Source organism: Bos indicus, chromosome 10 (assembly GCF_029378745.1).
Source record: "Bos indicus isolate NIAB-ARS_2022 breed Sahiwal x Tharparkar chromosome 10, NIAB-ARS_B.indTharparkar_mat_pri_1.0, whole genome shotgun sequence".
In the NCBI taxonomy this organism is placed as follows: domain Eukaryota; kingdom Metazoa; phylum Chordata; class Mammalia; order Artiodactyla; family Bovidae; genus Bos; species Bos indicus.
The window spans coordinates 100561136-100586322 of NC_091769.1; the positions used below are offsets into that span (position 1 = coordinate 100561136).

At 48.4% G+C, this 25187-nt stretch overlaps 1 protein-coding gene across 14 annotated transcripts in view; it reads right to left on the reverse strand.

Annotated features, from left to right (window-relative positions):
* Nucleotides 1-9785: 9785 nt before the first annotated feature.
* Nucleotides 9786-25187, reverse strand: part of FOXN3 (forkhead box N3) — a 452985-nt gene continuing 437583 nt past the window's right edge. For all 14 annotated transcript variants that reach the window (XM_070796763.1, XM_070796769.1, XM_070796757.1 and 11 more), the window contains one exon: nucleotides 9786-16441. In XM_070796763.1, coding sequence (XP_070652864.1) covers nucleotides 15916-16441 — 526 coding nt within the window. In that variant the 3' untranslated portion in view covers nucleotides 9786-15915. The remainder of the gene's footprint in view (nucleotides 16442-25187) is intronic.

The window sequence follows — 25187 nt, forward strand, 5'->3', positions numbered from 1 at the left end:
GGTGTGTTCCTTAAAATCTCGTATTATTTAATACCTGCTTTTTATATCAGGGGTGTGTTCCTTAAAATCTCGTATTATTTAATACCTGCTTTTTATATCCGGGGTGTGTTCCTTAAAATCTCGTATTATTTAATACCCGCGTTGAAACAAGACTAATTTCCCCACAGGAATAAAGTAGGATTTCCACTGTTTCAAGGTTTGTACAATAAGTGAAACTTTATTCTTCTCTTTTGCCTTATTTCACATTTGTATAATGCGTATTAGCAAAGTGTAGAACTCTTTCCTTTTTTATAAAGGAAGACTTTGGCTTTATACTTGGAGACCCAGGATGGACTTGACAGAGCTTTGGCTAAATGGAGAAATGTAGGTTCCATACATCTTAATAAAGCCAGGGGCGCCTAGAACTAGTTGAATAATTGCCCTCTAAGCGTGGGCGGTGGTTTAGTCACTAAGTCGTGTCCGACTCTTGCAACCCCGCGGACTGTAGCCCAGTAGGTTACTCTGTCCATGAGATTTTCCAGGCGAGAATACTAGAGTGGGTTGCCACTTCCTTCTCCAGGGGCTCTTCCCGACCCAGGGATGGAAGCAGGGTCTCCTGCACTGCAGGCGGATTCTTTGCTTACTGAGCCACCGGGGAAGCCCCGCCCTCCACGGGGACTGATTGAAAGGAAAGTTGACCTACAAGGGGGCCTCCTGAACCGAGCCACAGGCCTCCAGCTTTGTCCTCCTGAACACAAAAGAGATTTTCAAATTTGTGATCCAGCGACAGCTGGAGGGAAAGCAGGTGTTTCCAACGGACTGCCAGACGCTACTGCCGATCTCCAGGGGCCTTGAGCAGTGGACCAGACCTAAGGAGGTGATGTTCATAGAGAGAAAGTCCTGTGCTCTGATCCCAAAGGCACATCTGGAGAAGTGCACCAGCAGCTGGGGCTTAGTTGGTTTAGTCAACAGCGAGCTCAATATGAACCCCTGGTGTGAGACGACGCCTGAAAAGCATGCTTTGTGGTCTTCCGTGATGGAACTAGAAACAGAGGAGCTGGAATGAAGGAGGTGATGGCGTCTCCTCTTCAGACGGGACCCAGTTCTGACCACCAACTGGGTCAGAAGAGAGAAAGAATAGCCAGAACTCGGAATATTTATTCTGGACAAGATTTAGGGAGGAGATTATTCAAACATACACGGCTGCCACGTGCAAGATGATTTACATTTGCATCTTGGTGGCCTTTGAAGTCCTAGGAGCTTCAGTCAGACATTTTAGGGGCTGGAATTTGTCTCAGTACAGGGGCAACTAGTATCTGAAGATAAGAGCGTCTGGGGTCAGTTGACATGGTTGGCCATCCCGACTTCATTTCATGGCTAATCAGGAACATTGCTAGAAAAGAGACTGTGAATCCAGTTTCTTCCTCCAACTCTTGAAGAGTTGGTTATAGACGACTCAGAGAGGAGAGAATAAATGGCCAGTAAATTATGAGAAATCATGTAACTGTGCTAGTAATTAAATGAAAATTCAAACAGTCATAAATTGCCAATTATACCTAGATTAAAAAAACAGCAATAAAATACTACCTTTGTCTGGTAGGAAAAATTAAAGAGAAGAATGACTTCCATTACTGGTAAGAGGGCAGCGAAATTGGGGTTTTCATTCATTGCTGTTGCCACTGACGCCATTTGGAAAGCCTGTGCATGAAGTGCCGTAACACCGATCACACTTTGTTCCAATAGGCTAGCTAACCAAAAGACAAGTTGAAAATATGCAAACAGCCACATGTCTGAAACTCCTCACTGTGGTATTAATAGATTAGAGAATCCGCCCGCCAATGCAGGAGACGCAAGAGACTCACTGGGGTTCGATCCCTGGGTCAGGAAGATCCCCTGGAGTAGGAAATGGCAACCCGCTCCAGTATTCTTGCCTGGGAAATTCCATGAACAGAGGAGCCTGGTGGGCTGCAGTCCGTGGGGTCACAGAGAGATACAGCTGAGCGACTGAGCACGCAGGCACAAAGCAACGTCAACAGTGAAACGGGAGGCAACGGTTGAAGATGACAGGCCTCCCACTCAGTAGAGCGCTACGGATCATCTACAAAGATAGGCTTTTCTATAGCTACAGGGAAATGCACAGGACATCATATTAAGTGCGTCCCTCTGAGGAACTGCCAGCAGTGAAGTTCTACAGATGCGATGACAATAGATGGATATGACAAAAGTCAAGAAGGAAAATGCCCACTGAGCCCAGGTCTGCCACTGGCCAGCTGCATCACCTTGGGCAAATCCCTTAATTTGTCTACTTCAGCTGCTGGGTCTGTAGAACAGGGAGTTTGGACTTAACGATCCCTAACGTCCTTTCCAGTTTTATGATGGGACAAAAATGGACCCGTTTCACGAAGAAGCTGCATCCCGGGCGGGGGTGGGGGTGGGGGTGGGGGTGGGGTTTAAGACAGCCACTGTCTTGTTTTCAGATTTCCCTCATCACACAGTGCTTCTTCCATATTACCTATTTTTAGAAATCAGTTTTGAGATGAGTAACTCATGAGAAAAAATAGAATTCCTTGATCCTTCTCAAATAAATCGCTGCATCTTGAAGGAGATTTGATCATATGTTCCATAAGTACTTTATTATGGAGTAACATAAAACGTCAGGAGACTATCCCCAAACGCCCCTGAATGATTTCAAATCAAGATACTATTGCTATGAGTACTATTTATAGCACTCTACTGGAAAGTTTTATTCACACAAAACAAAAGGAAGAGGTGGACATCGAATAAACTGATTTATTCGCTTATATTTGAGTCTTTTAAAAAACAGTCCTTGGCAAGTTCCCGAATCCCTGGTTTTTATCCTAATCGATTTAAAAATGGTCAAAACACATTTATGTCTGCGCACTTACAGAGGGGCTTCCCAGGTGGCTCAGTGGGTAAAGAATCCACCTGCAGTGCAGGAGGCGAAGAGACCTGAGTTTGATCCCTGGGTCGGGAAGATCCCCTGGAGGAGGGCATAGCAACCCACTCCAATATTCTTGCCTGGAAAATCCCACGGACAGAGGAGCCTGGCGGGCGGCTTGTCCATAGGGTTGCAGAGTCAGATACGATGGAGGGGATAGACACGCATGCAGGCACTTAGAGGACCATTTAATTCCTAGGGGACCTGAGAAGCAGGGTGACAGATGTGAGCTTTCAGATGATAAACAAAAGCCTTCTAATCATACCAGACTGTCTCTGAAATTGCTCTCATCTGTCTAGAATTTTCTAGAAGGATGATGGTTTCTTAGTGCAGAAGCCTTCCTTTCACAGGCACAGCAGTCAAAAGGAGGCGAGGAGGGCCTGCACGGGGCCTGGCACTGCCCGCTCACGCCCCCGGGGCAGCCTCGACTCGCTCGCGCGCTGAAGCCTCTTCGCGGGCCCCGAGGTGCCCGGGGTGGGGGTCGTCCTCTCACCGCTCTGACGACTCACACAGCTTTGAAGACAGTGCTGTCTAGTCTTTTCCAAAGACAATACATTTTCAATTGTCCAGGAAGAAGTTTTAAAGAGCAGAAAGAGGCCACATCTAGATTACCTAAAGGTTAGAGGAGAACTTGCATGCTACTTAAATATGCAAATAAGGCATCTCTCCAGCAAATGATTACATCCTCAAGGCAGAGTCCAGAATCTTGTATAGTTTTTGTTCAAAGGCAACCCAGGTCATTGATATACAGTTCCCCAGGGCATAGCACCGAATCACCAATGCTGCTATTAAACCATGGGATGAAAGTCTCTTCCAAATGTAAGCTTCACGAGTACTTTTGATTTCTTCTTTCTTCACACTTAGGCCAAGCTGCTTTTAACATTAATACAATGAAGACACTGGTCATTCCTTTGCTTCCCTCTTTTCAGGGAAGAGGAAAGCAGTGGCTGTGGCCCCAGTTTGATGGGGGCAGAGGACACAGATGGAGGGGCAGGGGAACGCCAGGGAAGGAGGTAAAGCTGCTTGAGCACGTGCAGCAGCAGCTCAGAGACACACATGGTGCTGTCCTCAGCCCAGCCACCGGGCGAGACTCTGAACTAACTTCAGCAAGACCGCCGCCGCTGAGCCCTCGGGAAGCTCTTCTCCAGGACGACGGGCCCCAGCTCATCTGGGGGCCTTCTAAGCACCGAGCGCGTGCCCTGCTCAGCAGCTCAGCTCCCTTCTGTAGCTTTACATCCCACAGGACGGCCATCCTTGTCTTTGTGGTCCAGCGGCCACTGGGATAGAGTGGGTGCTAAACGAATGCGCCTTCTGGTTTTTTAAATTCTGTTTATTCGTTTATTTCTGGCCGTGCCGGGTCTGGGCTGCCGTGTGCGGGCTTCTGCTGGTCACGGTGAGCAGCGGCTCCTCCAGCCGTGGTGCTCAGGCTTCTCACCGCGGTGGCCTCTCCTGTTATGAAGCATGGGCTCTGCAGTGTGCCCGCTTCAGTAGCTGTGGGATCTTCCCAAACCAGGGATCAAACCCGTGTCCCCGACACTGGCAGGTGGATTCTCTACCACTGGGTAACCAGGGAAGTCCCTGAATGCTTCTTGAATTAAAAGAAAAGAACAAAAATCCCGTGCAATCCCTAATATGGTGAATTTGACTTTGGTGGCAGTTTTATTCCATTGTCATGCAGTGTGATTTCAATTCCATCTTTTTCACCTGCCTCCTCTCCCAGTTCAGTTCAGTCGTTCAGTCGTGTCCGACTCTTTGCGACCCCATGAATCACAGCACGCCAGGCCTCCCTGTCCATCACCAACTCCCCGAGTTCACCCAAACTCACGTCCATCGAGTCAGTGATGCCATCCAGCCATCTCATCCTCTGTCGTCCCCTTCTCCTCTTGCCCCCAATCCCTCCCAGCATCAGAGTCTTTTCCAAGGAGTCAACTCATCACATGAGGTGGCCAAAGTACTGGAGTTTCAGCTTTAGCATCATTCCTTCCAAAGAAATCCCAGGGCTGATCTCCTTCAGAATGGACTGGTTGGATCTCCTTGCAGTCCAAGGGACTCTCAAGAGTCTTCTCCAACACCACAGTTCAAAAGCATCAATTCTTCGGCGCTCAGCCTTCTTCACAGTCCAACTCTCACATCCATACATGACCACAGGAAAAACCATAGCCTTGACAGGACGGACCTTTGTTGGCAAAATAATGTCTCTGCTTTTGAATATGCTATCTAGGTTGATCATAACTTTCCTTCCAAGGAGTAAGCGTCTTTTAATTTCGTGGCTGCAGTCACCATCTGCAGTGGTTTTGGAGCCCAAAAAACTAAAGTCTGACACTGTTTCCACTGTTTCCCCATCTATTTTCCATAAAGTAATAGGACCAGATGCTATGATCTTCGTTTTCTGAATGTTGAGCTTTAAGCCAACTTTTTCACTCTCCACTTTCACTTTCATCAAGAGACTTTTTAGTTCCTCTTCACTTTCTGCCATAAGGGTGGTGTTATCTGCATATCTGAGATTATTGATATTTCTCCCAGCAATCTTGATTCCAGCTTGTGTTTCTTCCAGTCCAGCATTTCTCATGATGTACTCTGCATATAAGTTAAATAAACAGGGTGACGATATACAGCCTTGACGTACTCCTTTTCCTATTTGGAACCAGTCTGTTGTTCCATGTCCAGTTCTAACTGTTGCTTCCTGACCTGATAACAGATTTCTCAAGAGGCAGATCAGGTGGTCTGGTATTCCCATCTCTTTCAGAATTTTCCACAGTTTATTGTGATCCACACAGTCAAAGGCTTTGGCATAGTCAATAAAGCAGAAATAGATGTTTTTCTGGAACTCTCTTGCTTTTTCCATGATCCAGCGGATGTTGGCAATTTGATTTCTGGTTCCTCTGCCTTTTCTAAAACCAGCTTGAACATCAGGAAGTTCAGGGTTCACATATTGCTGAAGCCTGGCTTGGAGAATTTTGAGCATTACTTTACTAGCATGTGAGATGAGTGCAATTGTGCAGTAGTTTGAGCATTCTTTGACATTGCCTTTCTTTGGAATCGGAATGAAAACTGACCTTTCCCAGTCCTGTGGCCACTGCTGAGTTTTCCAAATTTGCTGGCATATTGAGTGCAGCACTTTCACAGCATCATCTTTCAGGATTTGCAATAGCTCAACTGGAATTCCATCACCTCCACTAGCTTTGTTCGTAGTGATGCTTTCTAAGGCCCACTTGACTTCACATTCCAGGATGTCTGGCTCTAGGTGAGTGATCACACCATCGTGATTATCTGGGTCGTGAAGATCTTTTTTGTACAGTTCTTCTGCGTATTCTTGCCACCTCTTCTTAACATCTTCTGCTTCTGTTAAGTCCATACCATTTCTGTCCTTTATCGAGCCCATCTTTGCATGAAATGTTCCCTTGGTATCTCTAATTTTCTTGAAGAGATCCCTAGTCTTTCCCATTCTGTTGTTTTCCTCTATTTCTTTGCATTGATTGCTGAGGAAGGCTTTCTTATCTCTTCTTGCTATTCTTTGGAACTCTGCATTCAGATACTTATATCTTTCCTTTTCTCCTTTGCTTTTCACTTCTCTTCTTTTCACAGCTATTTGTAAGGCCTCCCCAGAGAGCCATTTTGCTTTTTTGCATTTCTTTTCCATGGGGATGGTCTTGATCCCTGTCTCCTGTACAATGTCATGAACCTCATTCCATAGTTCATCAGGCACTCTATCTATCAGATCTAGGCCCTTAAATCTATTTCTCACTTCCACTGTATAATCATAAGGGATTTGATTTAGGTCATACCTGAATGGTCTAGTGGTTTTCCCTACTTTCTTCAATTTAAGTCTGAATTTCGCAATAAGGAGTTCATGATCTGAGCCACAGTCAGCTCCTGGTCTTGTTTTTGCTGACTGTATAGAGCTTCTCCATCTTTGGCTGCAAAGAATATAATTTGGTGTTGACCATCTGGTGATGTCCATGTGTAGAGTCTTCTCTTGTGTTGTTGGAAGAGGGTGTTTGTTATGACCAGTGCATTTTCTTGGCAAAACTCTGTTAGCCTTTGCCCTGCTTCATTCCATATTCCAAGGCCAAATTTGCCTGTTACTCCAGGTTTTTCTTGACTTCCTACTTTTGCATTCCAATCCCCTATAATGAAAAGGACATCTTTTTTGGGTGTTAGTTCTAAAAGGTCTTGTAGGTCTTCATAGAACTGTTCAACTTCAGCTTCTTCAGCCTTACTGGTTGGGGCACAGACTTGGATTACTGTGATATTGAATGGTTTGCCTTGGAAACGAACAGAGATCATTCTGTCGTTTTTGAGATTGCATCCAAGTACTGCATTTCAGACTCTTTTGTTGACCATGATGGTTACTTCATTTCTTCTGAGGGATTCCTGCCTGCAGTAGTAGACATAATGGTCATCTGAGTTAAATTCCCCCATTCCAGTCCATTTCAGTTCGCTGATTCCTAGACTGTCGACATTCACTCTTGCCATCTCCTGTTCGACCACTTCCAATTTGCCTTGATTCATGGACCTGACATTCCAGGTTCCTATGCAATATTGCTCTTTACAGCATCGGACCTTGCTTCTATCACCAGTCACATCCACAACTGGGTATTGTTTTTGCTTTGGCTCCATCCCTTCATTCTTTCTGGAGTTATTTCTCCACTGATCTCCAGTAGCATATTGGGCCCCTACTGACCTGGGGAGTTCCTCTTTCAGCATCCTATCATTTTGCCTTTTCATACTGTTCATGGGGTTCTCAAGGCAACCTTCTCCAGTGGACCTCATTCTGTCAGATCTCTCCACCATGACCCGCCCATCTTGGGTGGCCCCACAGGGCATGGCTTAGTTTCATTGAGTTAGACAAGGCTGTGGTCCTAGTGTGATTAGATTGACTAGTTTTCTGTGAGTATGGTTTCAGTGTGTCTGCCCTCTGATGCCCTCTTGCAACATCTACCATCTTACTTGGGTTTCTATAACCTTGGACGTGGGGTATCTCTTCACGGCTGCTCCAGCAAAGCACAGCTGCTGCTCCTTACCTTGGACGAGGGGTATCTCCTCACCGCCGCCCTTCCTGACCTTCAACGTGGGATAGCTTCTCTAGGCCCTTCTGCGCCCACGCAGCCACCGCTCCTTGGACGTGGGGTTGGTCCTCCCGGCCGCCGCCCCTGGCCTCGGGCGTCAGGGCGTTGGGTAGCTCCTCCCAGCCACCGCCCCTGACTCTGGACACGGGGTAGCTCCTCCCGGCTGCTGCCCCTGATCTCGGACTTGGGTAGCTTACTTATCCCATCTTATAATAGACCCCACTGGGGGCTTCACTGTAGGCAACCAACACCTACCAGAGCTTTCCCCCCCTCTTTTGTGGAATAGTCAACGTCCCCCAGAGGTCAGAACTGAATTTTGGAGGTGTCATCAGAAGCTGCCTGCCAGTGCAGGAGATGCCACAGACTCAGGTTCGATCCCTGGGTCAGGAAGATCCCCTGGAGGAGGAAATGGCAACCCGCTTCAGTATTCTTGCCTGGAAAACTCCATGGACAGAGGAGCCTGGAGGCCAGTCTAGGGGCTTGTATAGAATTGGACATGACTGAGCATGCAAGTCCTCGTCTACCATCTTGGCCGAGTTCCCTCAGATATTCTGATAACCTAACTGGGCATCTTGTCTGCAGACACCTTGAGACTCACGTATGGAATGTCTGGTATGGGCGTTTGACGGTGGGTGGCCACACTTTGGTATTAAGCCTTACCCGACTCGGGCAACTTACCCAGAGTTCATCAGATTTGATCCAAATGACTTTCTGCTTTCCCTCCCAATCAATTTCCCTGAAATGTGGAAGATTTTTCATCCAGGAGGGAACACCACCGCTCCGAAGATAGAAAAACACCACAAGGGGACCGAGCTGGAACCTTGGCAAACCCACTGGGTCCTGGGGTGACAGTTTGAGGTTTTTTGGGAATCCAGCCCAGCAGGCCCTGCTCGAAGCGACCTTCCAGTAACGCCTTGAGCACAGAAGGGACAGCCGGGGACCTGCAATCCCCCGTGCGCGCAGAGCCCAGCTGAGGGCGGTGCAGGTCTGCCAGGGCCAGTGCTGCTGTGAGATCTCCGGGCTAACACGGCCCACCAGCAAAACCACGCCCTTCCCTCCCCTCTGGCGTGGGTCCTGGCGCCCTGGGCCTGGGCTTGTCCCAGGCACTCTTCTCCCGCCCAGCTCCCTCTGGGAGGCCCTCGAGGTCTCAGGGTTTGGCAACTTATCTGCAGAAGCCCTGGGTAGGCTGGCAGGCTCCAGCCCCACTGCACAACTTTAGTGTATCGCTTGACGACTTCCAAAAGAAAGGCACAGTCTGTCTGAACTACAGGTTCATGGTGGGAGGCCTGCTGTCCCCTGACGCTTTGGGTCACACCTAGAAGTCTCCTGAGACCCACCGGTGAGCTCGGCCTTCGGCTGCGAATCTGTGTGTTTACAGAAGCTGTGTGGTTTCCTGATGCAAAGGAGGCACGTATGAGAACAGGCTGGGCTTCCCAGGTGGCGCGTTGGGGAAGAACCCGCCTGCCAATTCAGGAGCAGTGGGTTTGACCCCCGGGTCAGGAAGGGCGCCTGGAGTAGGAAACGGCAGCCCACTTCAGTATTCCCGCCTGGAAAATTCCATGGACAGAAGAGCCCGGCGGGCTACAGTCCATGGGGTTGTGAGCATGACTGGGCGTGAGTGAGCACAACGCGAAAGGCACGGCCACGTGCCGCGGAGGCTCTGGCGCCGAGCCGTGAAAGGAACGGCACACGCAGCCCGGCGCAGGCGCAGACTACAGCCGACTTTACCGCTGAGCGTGCGCTTCCGAAGACGCAGGGCACACAATGCTACGCGGCGCTTTCTTCAATTGATGCAACTCAGTCATTTTTATTGCAACTGGAAGACAATACATCACAGAAACCTTATGGTAGGTCTGGGGGGAAAGTGTTATTTACAATAAATGATGAAATAGTTTGTCTTTGGCAATATGATTACATACGAAGGATGCGAAATGCAAGTATGGATGCCTCCAAGCAACGCCATCGGGTCCCTCGAGGTGGGCGGGCTGTGCCTGCTTCCACTCTTCCTCTAGGCAACACAAACGCGACCGAACGTCACTTTCTCCTCTACGGGTCTCCCTTTCTGTTCATGATATTGGCAGTTTCATACAGAAAGAAACACGGACGAAAATTGGCTTTTGAAAACTTATTACTCTAAGTGAATACACTTGGCCATGGAGGTCTATTGGCCAGAGGTCACACGACCCCGAGTATTGAGAGTAAACCTCTTGTCTTCTGATTGCTTTATCACTGTTATTTATTTTTCTGTAAAACAAAAACAGAACTCAGAAATGTTACAGAATCAGAGTATAAAAAAATGTACACGTGTATAATGCTTCCCAGACACACACGGATACTTGCTTCCTCCACATTGTCACCATGGCAGTGTCAGTAGCGAGTGTGAACAACAGCGGTTACTGAATCAGCTGTGTCGATGGCTCGACACACACACTCGGGCAATGCTGCACGTTTAAATAACTGAACTTGTGCTAAGAGTTTCATCTAACAAAAGGGAGGGGTTGGGAACTCAGGCCACAGTCGTGAAAGGGTGAGAGACAGTTTCTAGGTTTGCTAGACACACCATATCGAAGTCTTTGCGAATCCAATATGGAATATTAATTCCTTGCAAAAGGTAGGGAAGGCTGTTCTCAACGGTTGCAAAGGAAGTGAAAAACACTGCTGTATCTATTCCAAATAAATAGTCTTGATTTCAGCGCTAACAAAACGAACAGGAAGGGTACTTGTGAGCACGATCACAGTTAAGTCAGAAGTGATCTTTCACCCAGGTCTGATTTCAAAAGTAGGACAGACAGCAGAACGCAGCACCATAGACACATTGGTTTCGGCCGTGAAAAGATGGATCGTTTAAAACATCGGATTTTCCTTCCTTAATTTTTGGTCAGTGACACTATAGCACTTGTTTGCTGAACTGTGGAAGAATTGTAAGGTCACACACATTATTCATGATAAAAGCAACGGAGTCTGTGCTTAATTCAAGAATAACCAGTAGGGGGCAGAGAGAGCAGTTGGCCACCATCACCGGCACTCTCTCCAAGGAAGGGGGGTTGACAGATGGGTTCACAAAGGCAGGTGGGTCTACATAGAACACTGAACGCCCTGCGGACATTCTCACGGGGCTCCAGGGACGGGAACACCACACAACAGATATACTTTGATTTACACATTCCATTACAACGAAGGAAAAAAAAGACACCATTCCAACTTTGTAACTGTGTTAACTGCAATATAAACCAAAGTCCCGAGTTTTGGTAGGTAACTAAAAAGAGGGTTATCACTTAGGTTATATAGCAAAAGTGTTGCTGTCTATTATATATAGTAGTATAAATAATAAAAAAGTATTATTTAAATTAGATCACAGTGCTGCGTTATGTGCATAACAGTGTTTGATATAGTATTCGAGCTGGGACCTACGACACGAAGGATTGAGCTGTCAACACTGGTTAAGTCACAATCAAGAGGGGACACGGAGTTCAGATGTGTTCTTTTGGTGGCAAAAAAAAAAAAAAAAAATCCTGAAGATGAAAGAAAAATACTCCTCTACAGAAATATAAAAAAGAAAATGGCAACATCTGGGCAGCTGTGATCCACCAGAAAGAAACGAGTCCCAACCTGAATCAAGTTTAAAGGGAAAGAGAAGTCACATTGAGTTGAATCCAATCCCATGTGGAAAACCCTCCCGTGCAGGTCACTTGTACAGATTGATTCCTTCTCTGAGAGCTCTTGGATGAGAGGCTGGGGGCCCACACGTATGGAGTGTGGGGCAGGGGTCACTGAGATGGGGGGCTGGTAGCATTTGGGCCCCAGGACTGAGCTGGACAAAGGCCATCTGGAAGGTCTTCACCCTACAAAGCCCACAGCCCGAAGCTCCCCGCCCCCCCCCCCCCCCCCCCCCCCCAGTGAGACGTGGTATTCACGACCGCGCTCAGCCAGGGCCAGACACCCGGTGCCTCTCCCAGGGAAAAACCCAGCTCTTGGGAGAAGCCTCCCACACAGTCCTTCTGAAAAAAGCAGCCCCAAGACTAAAATCTGCCACAGCTGTTTTGGCCAGGGTTTTCTCCAACCATCGTCTGGATGTGGGGTGGGTTCACTTTAGTTTCAGATAGACAATTTGACCAAAGAACTCTTGAACACATGTGTGTGTGTATATATATACTGCTTAGAGAGGGGGGAGGGAAATAGGAGCTTAGGGTGTATCATAAGGCTGGGAAAATCGATGATGCAGACCCTTTCCACAAAGTACTAGGTAAAGATAAGAGACAACTGTAGTAGCATAAAAATAACTTTCTGCGCGTATAGCATTTAAGAAGAAAGAGCATAGTCTCCGTCTCTTAAACGTGTCCTAGGACTGACAACAAGTAAATGCGGATGTCACGGTGCGGACGAGTTCACGGTTGTTTCCCAAAAGCATCTTCAAATATTGCTATAGTTCCCCACTGCCCCCCCACCCCCCGCCCCACGTGAGTATGTGAGATACTGGAATGACACACGAAAACGCCGTTTCTCCCAGCAGGAGAAACCAAAGCAAAAACACCACACCCCTGGAACGGTGCTTAGGCGATTTTTGTCAAGACTAAATGAGTACACAGGGTAGTTTGGAAGCTAAAAGAACACCTGATGTTTGGGAAGAAATTCCAAGACTAGAGTGAATTACACTGGAGCAAAATATTCTTTCACAAATAGGCTTGTGCTTAAATTCTCTACTGCTCTTGGAGGAGGGGGTGACAGAGGGTGTCTCTGCCCCCGGCTTGGCAAAGACATGGACAACCTCATTCCGCAATGAAGTCACTATGAACGGCCACAGACACATCGATACTGTTTTTTTTTTTTCTCAACAATCGAAATACAAAGTTAAACACAATTGAGCCATTGTTTTGGTTATGCATAATGTGTATGCCTCCAAAAACAGAAGAAAAATAGAAAAAAGTACCCTCACTAAAGTTTCCCCTAGGTCTCCCAGCAGGTCCTGTGTTAGGGACTGCAGGAGACGCAGGAAATAACACTTAGAAAGCTGCCCGATGAGGTATTTATGCAAAAAGAGTGGTTCTGGAGTTAAGAACACACTTTTATAAGATATTTCTCTATTTCTCAAAGAGATCAGAAAAGTAAATCACACACATTGCATTTTATTATTTTCTAAAAGAGGCCTTTGCTCCTTTAGAAAAAAGGAAATGAGGGGAGACAGCCCACCGGTGGGGGTCGCCGTCGAAGGAACCCCCGCCAGAAAACAGTCCTGGATGTTTGTCTCTGCCTTTCGGGAGGGAAGTCTGGATTTGATCTGGGAGGGCTGGGTGGCTGAGGGGGGCTTGGTGAGGGGACACCGCCAAGTGCCGCCCGGATCCCGCAGCTGCGGATGGCTTTTGGGGTGTCAGACGTTGGTGTGGGGAGACGGAGGGTCCGGGGCGCTTCGAAAAGACATCCTTACCCCCATCTCTCCACGCCCAGCACAAGCGCGCTGGGCGCACTCAGGTTCAGTAATGAGTCTGACCTGCGCAGGGCTGTAGATCTTTTTTTCAGCTCATCAGCAGCCCAGGGGAAGAGGACGCGCGGGTTAGCTTCTCCCGCCGTCCCGGCCGCTGGGGCTGCGGGCCGTGCCCGGGGCGGGCGGAGGGCTCCGCAACGCCCACCCCGCCTGTTTCAAAAAGTGGAGATCACCCCAGTCCCCTCCTTCTCCCTCACCGTCTATCTTGAGAGCAGGTGTTTTTACGCTTTAAAATCCCCTTCCGTGTGGGCGGAAGATCACTCTTTCAAAGGTTCCTCTGATCTCCCTAACTCCTTTCTTTCAGGCAAAGGTAACAGGAGCTTCTTCCGGGCCGCGCGCCCTCACCTGGTGGTCTGAACGCCGCGCCACAACCCGGGTGGGTGTCGCTCCAGGTGGGCTCGAGCACCCGGGCGGCGGGGACGCCGGGACCGGCGTCGGGGGCGTCTGCAGGCCGGGCCCTCCCAGGCCCGCGCACTTCTCCGTCCCGGGCACCCTAACTCACACCCTCATCCGATAAGGCCCAGGCGTGTTTCCCCTTCTCCTGGCGAATTGCATAATCGTTCACTGCCTTTTCCCCTAGAAACCAAATCTCAGTCCTGGTTTTCTCAAGCCAGTGTCCCTTACTTCTCTTGATTCTATCATACACACTCACGACTCAGTTTGCCCTCAGATTATTGCGTCATGGTAAACATGCACAGACAGAGAGAAAGGACACACTTTTCAACAGAGAATCAGAGGGGCCGGGGGCTGAAGTGCAGACAAGGCAATCCAGAGCGCCGCCATCCAGGCCCTACCAGAACATGAAGAGATTTTTGTATTGCAGAGTAAGCTCCCCAACAGTCAGAATTTGTCCCTGAAGAAGGTTAAACCTTAAACACCTGCTTCAAAAAACCAAAACAAAATAATCGGAAAAAAGGAAAAGAAAAAAAACAAAAAAACAAAAAAGCGAAAAAAATTAAAGGAAAGGAAAGAAAAAAAAAAGAAAAAAAGAAGAAAACCAAAAGAACCTCTAAGCCTAAGGGCTTAAAAATTAGAGGCATAGCCTTTTCTCTATTTTCTATATTTATATGAAAATAATTCATGCTTCATGCTAAATACATTATTTACCTTACAAGAACTTTGTTATTTTTGAATAAAAAAAAGTTTGTGTTTTTGTGATTTTTTTTTTCTTTTTCTTTTTTCAAAGGAATTCCATGCATTGTGGATCAGAAATTTCTGCTGGCTACACGGCTGAATGTGGAAATCATTTTGATTTTTGCAAAGATGAATACTGACTGACGTTAATTGCAAACTCCATTTTGAGGGCAGTATAGGAGTTTTGTTTTTCTTTTTTGCCATATTTTACTTTAGTTTGTCCATCAGTGTGCCTTTCATCTTTTAAAAATACACAATACTAATGGCAGGTCCGCAGCTTTTTGTTTTCACTTGGATCAAATGGTTTTGACAGACAGAAAAAGTTTTGTACCATTATTTCCTTAACAGCTATGGTAATTTCTTGGAACTTGATTTTCACTTGGGCAGTTAAGAAGACAGCTTGTTTTTTGCATCAGTTTTTTTTTTTCCCCTCTTCCGTGTGTGTGGTGTGTGTGTGTGTGCACAGGTGCATATGAGCAGGACCAACCTTCAGGCTTATGGCTTGTGTAACCTGCTTTTCATTTAATACAGAACAGAATCCAATGATCAGCAACATCATTAAAAACTGACCCAGTTTCTTCTCATGAGTCACTGAGACCTGGTGAACAAGAGCGGTCCAGTGTTCGCCTGCGGAGATGCTACTGGGCTTCGTGGTTAAGAAGCACAGACGACTGGTGACCGCCCTGCTCCCACCTCACACTGCATGCTGGAGCCACACCAAGGCTTCTCCTGGCATCATCTGATGCCCCAGTGCCACGAGCCTGGGTCTGCTCCTAGGGGGACCAGGGGTCCTTCCGTCTCCTCAGTTGCCTTACGTGGGCTCACTCACTGACCCCAGCTGGGTGCACACCCTGACCTCTTAAACCTAAAGGTTGGGCCTGATCGACGGTGACCTTGCACACGTGCCTTCTAGCGCTGGGTGTGTGTCCCCGCGGCGTTCCCGCTGCGTCCCTGTGGATTCAGCCGCGGGATTCTGAGACAAGCTGGAGGAAGCAATGGTCATTTTGGCTTTTTCGGTTTTGTCTTCAGGTAATGAAAAGCTTTTGTAAAACGGCTGAGTGTCAATATGAGTTCTATGGCTTCAATCTCCTTTCAACATAAAATTCTTAAGGGTCCAAAACCAAGGGGGGGGGGGGCAAATTAAAAAAAAAAAAGGAAAGAAAAGAAAGAAAACCAAACCAAAGGAAAAAGAAAAAAAGAATAAATTGCTGATATTGCCACAAATCATTAGAAATCTCCTGACATGCTGAAACCAAATGGCCGTAAGTTCAAAACAAATCAGTGACTTGTTTCTGTTAATTTTTCGCGGTTTCCTTCTGCTCCTTCTGCCCCTTTGCCGTCCGATTGGTGATGTTGTTCAGGCAGGACCGGATGCCCGCCAGGTGCAGGAGCGAGCCCGCCGCCTCCTTCATCTCCTCGTCGTCGCTCTCGGGGGGCTTCTCCGTGCGTCTCTTTTTGAGGGGCAGCGTGTCGCTGGGCACCTTCCGCGCCTTGGCCGCGGGCGGCCGCTTCTTGTGCGCGGGGCCGCCGTCGCCCGGGGCCTCCCGGGGGCCGCGCGGCCGGCCGTCCTCCTCCGGCTCGCTGTGGCTCTCGCGGCTGGGGCAGCTGCCCTCGCTGCCCTCCGGGCCCCCCTTGGCGGCGACCTCGTCGGGCTCGTCGGCCGAGGAGGACGAGGCGCAGTCGCTGGCGGGCGAGGCGCTGCGGGCGGCGGCGGCCTTGGCGCTGCTATAGGTGTGGTCCTCCTTGGGGTCCCCGCTGACCACCGGGGAGCCGCACGCCGGCTCGCTCTCAGTCCGCAGGCGGCAGCCGGGGAGGCCGTTCCTGCAGGGCGGGGACGAGAGAGGACACCGTTAAACCCCCTGGAGCAGCCCCCCGGCAGCCCCCCGAGCTCTCGGAGCAGATGCAGGGACACCGGCCAGCGGTCTGCCAACAGGAGCCTCTGCCCTGAGGCTGAGGCCCGAAATCCCGCTGACCTCCCGCCGTGGACACGATCACTCCATTCGAGCGGCTGAGGCGTCAAAGCAACGCTCTCTTGCTGTGACGGCGGTGGAAGCACAATCTCTCCTGATAAACTGTAAGAAACAAGCTGTGCTGGGTTTCACGTGCCCGCCAGTGCGCGGCAGAGACACCACCGGGCGACGCTGGCTGGGTCCTTCCGAGGAAAAAAGCCTGCTCTCCTCTAAGACAGAGCCAGGAGACTTTGTCAGCAGCCTAAACCTGGTGTTCAGGGAAAAAGAGGTGCCTGCCCTGGGTGACAGCTCCTCGCTGCCACGGCCCCTCCCTCATCCACTCACGCCACCCCTCATGTGGATGCGCGGCCTTAGGGTGGGGGTCCCCAGGGGACACAGCCCAGGCGGCATGAGATCCAGACACTCACAAGGATGCTCACAGATGATCAGAGAAGCAAGTCATGGTTACACAGACGCAACACAACAAGCTCCCCTCTACTAAACTGACCACCTGCCAGGCGCCTTGCTGTATCTGCAGAGAAGATCGCATTCAACTCTAAAGTGGTTCTGTTAGCATCCTTATTCTATAGATGCTACAGGTGAGGTCTGGGCAAGTTTGGTGATTTACTTAAAGCCACACAGCTCATCAGAAGAGCAGGAATGGGAAGCAAAGCCTGACTTTCGAGCTCTCAGCTACACCACCAGACCGACTCTTGCTCTTTTCTGATTTGCCCTGTAACCAGATCACCTATGCGTTCCCACCAGAACTCAAGAGGACTGTCACACCTCCGAGTATGTCGTCATGCCCGTATGTCCGAGCAGGGGACGGACCTCCCTTGGCTTTCTTTTTGGCAAAAGGGACACAGTATCTGCACCCCGTGCCCCACCCCGCTTCACGGGGCTGTGCAATGTGGGTGATGCCGGCCGCTGTCTGGACCAGCGAGGACCGTGATGCGTCCGTGGAGTTCGGCCACACGCTGTGTGGACAGCCGTGGATCCTGTCTGCCCGGCGCACAGGAGGGGCCGGCAGTGAGGCGATTGGGGAGGAACACTCATGGAGGGGGGTCACTTACAGCTGCAGGGGGCAGAGAGAGGGCACGGAGGCCTGTGGGGGACACGGCGTCTGGCTGTGGGTGTGGGGGCTGGGGGCTCTGGGCGGGGTGGGGGGAACTTTCTGCTGCACCACACTGGCCCCCTTTCCCACTGGCTCGCCCACCAATGAAAACATTTCTACATCTTGGGATTGTGGATACACCTGTCCCAACTGCCCCAACTGTCAGCACCCCGAACTCCCTCCATGGCCAGCACTTCTCACCATCATCACGGACTGTGTGATGGTTCCCGTGAGAGGGTCAGCCGCACAAGGCAGGGCCCGGCCCCTGGGATGTTCTCAGGGCCTAGCTTGGTGCCAAGCAGGGAGGGGACCCCCGCAGGAGACACTGAGCGAGCGCTGGAGCAGGCAACCTGGGGAGTGTCCACCAGCGTGCTGGAGCAGGTGGGATTGTGCGGCAGAGAGCAGGTGGTCTGGGGAGTGTCCACCAGCGTGCTGGAGCAGGTAGGATTGTGCGGCAGAGAGCAGGCGGTCTGGGGGGCCTTCCTGGACACTCCCTGAGGAGGTGGCCCTGGGGAAGGGCAGTGTGGTGCTGTGGAGAGGGAGAGGATTCTGGGAGCAAGAGTCAAGAAAAAGGCAAGCAGTGTGAAAGACGAACTCTCCGTGAGTCCAGGCGAGAGGCATACGTGCTGCTCCCTGTGCTTCTCCTCCTTTCCCACAGGCTAACCCTTCTTTTAAGTAAAAAGTCTGGGGTGTTGGGTAGAGACAGGGAGAAACACACCAGAAAGAAAGCAGGTGCTGCCTTTCACTTCCGTCCATACAAGAGCGGGGGTTCTGAACCTGAGAGCTTCTTTCTCTCTCCTTCTTTCAAGGACATAAACAAGCCTAAGCCATAATGGAAAAGAATATCAAAAAGAAGACTGTGTATATATATCTATGTTTGTATAGGGCTTCCCAGGTAGCTCAGTGGTAAAGAATATGCCTGCTGTGCAGGGGACCCAGGCTCCCTGGTTCAGGAAGATTCTCTGGAGAAGGGAATAGCAACCCACTCCAGTATTCTGGCCTGGTGGGATACAGTCCATGGGGTCGCAAAGCTTTGGACAGGACTGAAGCAACTGAACACAGATATGTGTGTAAATGAATCCCTTTGCTATACAGCAGTAATCAACACGGGAGAAGGCGACGGCACCCCACCCCAGCACTCCTGCCTGGAGAATCCCAGGGACGAGGGAGCCTGGTGGGCTGCAGTCGCTGGGGTGGCAAAGAGTCGGACACGACTGAATAGCTTCACTTTCACGCACTGGAGAAGGAAATGGCAACCCACTCCAGTGTTCTTGCCTGAAGAATCCCAGGGACGGGGGAGCCTGCTGGGCTGCCATCTATGGGGTCGCACAGAGTCGGACATGACTGAAGCAACTTAGCAGCAGTAATTAACACAGCACTGTAAATCAAATATACTTTAAAAAAGAACAAGATATACGCAAGCGCGAGAGCAGCGCACTGAGACCTTCTTAAAGGCATCACAGGAAGTGAAGGAAAAGAAACAAGCAAATCACTTCCCAAGCCTGTGAATTCGAGGCGGTGTGGGGCAGGGTCTCTGCTTCCACGGAAAACACACTGCACTCCAAGCACGGTCCCAAGATCCATGCCCTGCAACCCCAGCCCCACTCCACCGCCTCACAGACAGACAGACAGAACAAACTCAGGGAACCCTGTGACTGGTTCAGGGCAACCCTGCTGGCCCTCAAAGATGGCCCAAACAGGAGACTGCAGTGTATCCCCGGCCTCCCTGGGAAGGAAGCTTCCTGTGACGGAGACGGGAAACCAGCACATTGACGATACCTTTGGATAAAAACGGGCACACAGAGAGAACTTCAGGGAGTTAGAGTTAAAATATAAATGCATCTTTCTCTCACGTGATACAGTTAGCTTTCTCTGAGATTTTACGACGGGCTCATAATCCATAAATTACACACACACTCAGCAGGAAGCGACAAGCTCCTTCAAATATTAATCACTCGAAGCAGCGCTGCTCATGGTGCAGGCAGGCCGGCTGCACTGACCGGTGTCAGACACCTCCTGCTGCAGGGTCCGTCATTGCAGGATGCCAGCTACTTTACAAAGAAACCAGGCAGGCTGAACATATTACGTTGGAGGAGGAAGAACTTCCAACCGCCTCCTCAAATACCGTTCATCAAAATCAACATGGGGTATGTCTGAAGCGCCTGCCATTTTTAGCTTCGTTTTCTAAGGAACGATACTCACGACGATCCTGTTAGCATAAATTCAAGCCACCTGACTTCACTGGGACCCCACAGAACCATGTGTTACTCATCTCAAATAAAAACCCGGTATTAATCCTCTTGTCAAATCGGTGGGAAACACTCAACATGCAAGTTGAGAAATCACATTAGTTCAGGGTGACAACGAGCACCCCTCGCCACCCACAGGTTCAGGGACGGCTTCTGGTCAGACACGGCCGTTTTGCTGGTCTTGGACTCGCTCACGATTTGTTCCGTTACCACAGCACCTCCGCGTGTCGACCCTTCCGCCTGTGCACTAGGGTTCCCTCTGGAGCTGATGGCTTTCAACTGGAGGGGAGCATGTGTGGCGAAGTCGTCCTTCTTAGGGGTTTACTTGAGAACTCCGGTCTTTTGCCAAGTGTGAAGAGAAGCAGGTTAAGAGGATTATAGGAGCAGTGCTCGCTGTGCGGTGCTTTTGTCCAAAACGGACCACAGGTAGGAAGACACAGAGGACGAGAGCTGACCAGGCGCTTCCGTTCCCAGCTGGTGGCAGAAAGACATTCGGAAGGCTTCTTCCAACTGCCATACAAAAGACCCCAGGGGAAGGACAGCGATGTGTTTTTAGTCATTTGCTGGATTCCTTGGCAAATAAGGGGAATCGTGGAGATCCATGGAAATGCACACAGACCAAAAGAACTTCACACACACACACAGATGAAAATCTTACAAAAAAAGACAAAATCTGAAAAGTGAGCAGCAGGCATGTAAGGAAGGCAGGGCTTTGTGGAGCAAATGCCGCCGCCAGCCCTGGGCCAGGAGCCCAAACCTGGGGGGAGGCTGCTGCAGGGGGAAGGACTCGGGCAGCTCCCGGGTTACTGTGGCCCCTCGGGGGGTTAAAGTGCCCTCAGACGCATTGCTCCCTAGGCTCCCAGCACAAGTTCACAAAGCAAAACCTCTCCTGAAGACAGCAACCCACCCCAAGGCCGTCAGGATGCCTGCATATCAGGCTGAATCATAGGAGCTTATAACCTAAAATCACCAAATAGCCCGCTGCTGCTGCTGCCAAGTCGCTTCAGTCGTGTCCAACTCTGTGCGACCCCATGGACTGCAGCCCACCAGGCTCCCCCGTCCCTGGGATTCTCCGGGCAAGAGCACTGGAGTGGGCTGCCATAAACAGCCCACTAGGAAAGTAGAAATGTAAAAACGCCACGTAAAACGCGGGACCCTTGAATGATGAGGCCTTCGGTGAGATCCTGGGGAATCGGTGGCAGACAGTGGCATAAAGGCCAGCCTGACCTCAGCTCCAGATGGAACTGCAAACAAGAGCCTCCCTTGAGAGTTTTAAGCCACGAGTCTGAAGTCTTGTGGGTGTGAGGCCAGAATTCTACCGTGTGGAGCAACAGACCCCAAGCTATATTCAGTTTAAAGTGCCCAGTGGTGCCTACTAGAGGAAAACACAAACCCTTTGTGGAAGAACATACTTCAAACCCAGTCCACAAAGAACTCTCACAGATAAGACTTTAAAGAACACAGGTTCACAATTAAAAGAAAAAAAATAATTAAATACAAAAGAAATAAGCTACTGTACAAGAAAACAGAAAAAAGAAAAAAAACCCCATAGAATCTGAACTGTAAAGTCTGAAAATACTGCAACAATTAGACAAAGAATATAATGTATGTACCAAAAAAAACAAAAATTAAAGAGGGAATTGGCAAATATTACAAACACTGGATTACTAAAACCAAGCGGACTTGATTTGGGGATGCCTCAAACAGAATTTCCAGAGCTGAAAAATATAATTCCTGAAATTAAAAAACTCAATGCAATTGAATTGTGGAAAACAAACAAATAAAAAATTAAGTCAATTGAAAGATGGATCTAAAGACATTATAGGAACTGCAGCGGAGAGAGATAAGAGATGGGAAACATGGAAGAGAGGCTGGGCAATGCAGAATACAACAAGAGCATCCAACCAAACGCAACTGGAGGTCCAGAGTGAAGGAGAAATGCAGAAGAACCAATCCCACAGCAGGAAATGGCTGAGGATTTCCTAGCTGCTACGAACGTTACCAATCTTCAGATTCAGAAAGCCAACAAGTCCCATGGAGGATACAAAGAAATGCACACCTAGATAGATTAAGTCATCACAGACATCTCTCACACACACACACACACACACACACACACACACACACACAGGCTTTGGAGTACGAGAAAGGAGACACAGCACTTAAGGAAGAGGAGTAGTTAAGATAAACCAGTGACTCAGATGAGGTAGAACAGTAATGTCAAAACGAGAGAGAAAAAGTAGCTGTCCAACTACAATACTATCGTCTGGGAACGACGGCCCAGTGAGAGGCTGAAGGCAAAAGAAGAGGGTGGCAGAGGATGAGATGGTTAGACAGCATCACCGACTCCATGGACATGAACTTGAGCAAACCCCGGGAGACAGTGAAGGACAGGGAAGCCCTCCGTGCGTCACTCAGTCCACGGGGTCGCAGAGCCGGACATGACTTAGCAACTGAATGACAGCAAGAAAGAAGGCAAAATAAAAATATTTTCAGACAAAAAGTCAAGACTTTGATTAAAAGCAGATACTCAGTGATAGGACCTTCTTAAGAGCATTTTTCAGGAAAAAAAGAGAAAACAGACTTACGGTTAGCAAAGGGGGAAGGCTGGGACTAAACCCACATGCGTCTGTCTATATATAAAATGGAGACCCGACAAGGACCTCCTGTGGAGCACAGGGAACGCACTCAGGACTCTGTGTTAGTGACAGCCTACACGGGGAAGACTGAAGGAGCACGGGCGCACGCGCTGGGTGACGGAATCGTTTGCTGCACGCTGGAAACTAGCACAGCACCGCAGATCCACTATGTACCCACATAAAACACAAGTGGGATGAAAGCCAGACGCAAGAAAGGTCTCAGACGCAAGAGAAAAAAAGTGCTAAGCAAAGGAAATGGACTCAAGTAGCGACCCTTGGTGGCACCAAGCTGTCCCCTGGTGTCTGGGGGGGTTTTGGCTCCAGGTCCCCACAGATATCAAAATCTCAAGTCCCTTTTACAAAATGGTACAGTATGTGCTTAGAACCTAGGCAGGTCCTGCAATGCATTTCACATCACCCCAGGATCGAGTACGGTGCCGAGTACAACGTGCGGATGCGCGCCATGCCAACAACTGCCAGTGCACAGGGCAAGGAAGCCTTGATTTTTGGAACTTTCTGGAATTCTTTCTATTTCCTAATATTTTCTATCAGCAGTCGATTGAATCCATGGACGCAGAACCTATGGATATGGAGGGCCAACGATAATAGCTGACTTAAAGAAACTGAAATACGAAATAGAGCTCAAGTCCCAGACATTTAAATGCAGCATGTTATTTCGGAGGTGGAGAGAACAGAAGTTGAAGCATCCCAGAGGCCTTGACTGAGCAGGAGGTTAACGATACTGATTAACTGTCCATTTTAAAATATTCATGCTAAAAGTTCTAGGATCAACACTGGAAGAACAGAAAGTTCTATATAACTTATAAACCATTGGGGCGGCCGGGAGGAATGACAAGTAGAAAAATCATGGTCAATTTAAAACAATGTTAGTGGGCTTCCCTGGAGCTCAGTGGTGAAGAATCTGCCTGCCAATGCAGGAGACATAGGTTTGATCCCTGGTCCAGGAGACCCCACGTGCCTTGGAGCAGCTAAGCCCGTGGGCCACAGATACTGGGCCTGTGCAGAGCCTACAATCTGCAGCAAGAGAAGACACAGCAGCGAGAAGCCTGTGTGTGCAGCGAGAGAGCCGCCCTGCTCTCAACACCCAGACAAAGCCCGCAGCAGTGAGCACACAGCAAGGCCAAAAGCAGGTACAGCAACGAAAACAAAACTGAGTCAGAAAGGAATCTGGGAAGTGGGGGCAAAGAAAGTTTGCAAAAAAGGCTAACTGAGATGGTAGAAACAAGTCCACATATATCATTTAAAATAGGCTAGTATCTCCATTGAAAGGTGAAGATCATTAACGCAGACTTTAAAAGAAAAAGTCATATGCCACTTATAAGAGATGACCCTAAAACATAAGGACTAAGAAAGGTTAAAAGTAAAAGGAGGAAAACCATGGTGCCATGCTGATGCAGCTATATTAAACCAGACACGATAGATTCTAAGGCAAAAATCGTTACTGTAGATGAAGACAGTGATGAAATAGTCAGAAAGGTTCAATTCACCAGGAATATATAACTGTTCTAAACTTGGAGACCTCCAATAAGATTGCTTCAAAATACACCCAAATTGGAAGAGCTGCAGGAAGAAATGGTCAAACCCACATCTCTCCCCCTTCTCGCCCAGACACGGCTCACATGTAGATTTGAACTAGTGGATATACAGAACATGTGCTCACAACAGACCAGGTATGTGACTTAGAAGCACACACAAAATATTTATAATAGAAGACAGTATACACTAGGAGACCACACAGCAAGTCTCCACAGACTTCAAATAGCAGTATCTTACAGATGGATTTCCTGAGCACAGTGCATTGTAATTAATAAGTAATGATGAAGAGGTAACTAAAACCAAAAATAAGCAAAAACCACCTCCTCATAGGTTTGAAAATTTAAAAACACACTTCTAAAAACACCTATGGCTGAAAGAAGAAAGCAAGATGAAAATTAGTAAAGACTTGGAACTTGTAACAATAATGAAAACAAAAGGCACCAAAATGTATGGCTACAATTAAGCAGCAGTTTGAAGGAAAGTATAACCTTGAAGTTCTATATAAAAGAATCAAAGTGTAAAATAAAAGTATCCAGATCACCACAACAAGAAAGAATAAACCCAAAGAAAGAAAATTAAAAGAAAAGCTAGCAGAAATCAATGATATGGAGAAGAGATACAAAATAGAGGTAATTATAATAATTAATTACATTATTTATAATATATTACATGATAATATAAAGTTGATTATCCAAAGTTGATTCTTCTAGAGAAAAAACACTATTTGTGTTAAGGTTAAGCAAAAAGAGAAGTAATAAAATGAAATAAGACGTTAAAGGGATGCAACTGCAAGACACTGAGAAGATGACAGATATTATAAATAACTTTATGCCGCATTTTTGAAAGCAGGTGATATGGACAAATCCCTACAGTTACCCAAATGAATTTAAAAAGAAATGAAAAATAAGTTATACTCTAAGAATTAAAGAAATTCACTCAATAGTTAAAAATCATCCCACAAATAAAACACCAGCTCTGCACTGTTTTGCAAGTAAGTTCCGCCAAACATTAAGCAACAGATTAATTTCAATCTTACCTAAACTCAGGGAATCTAGGAGT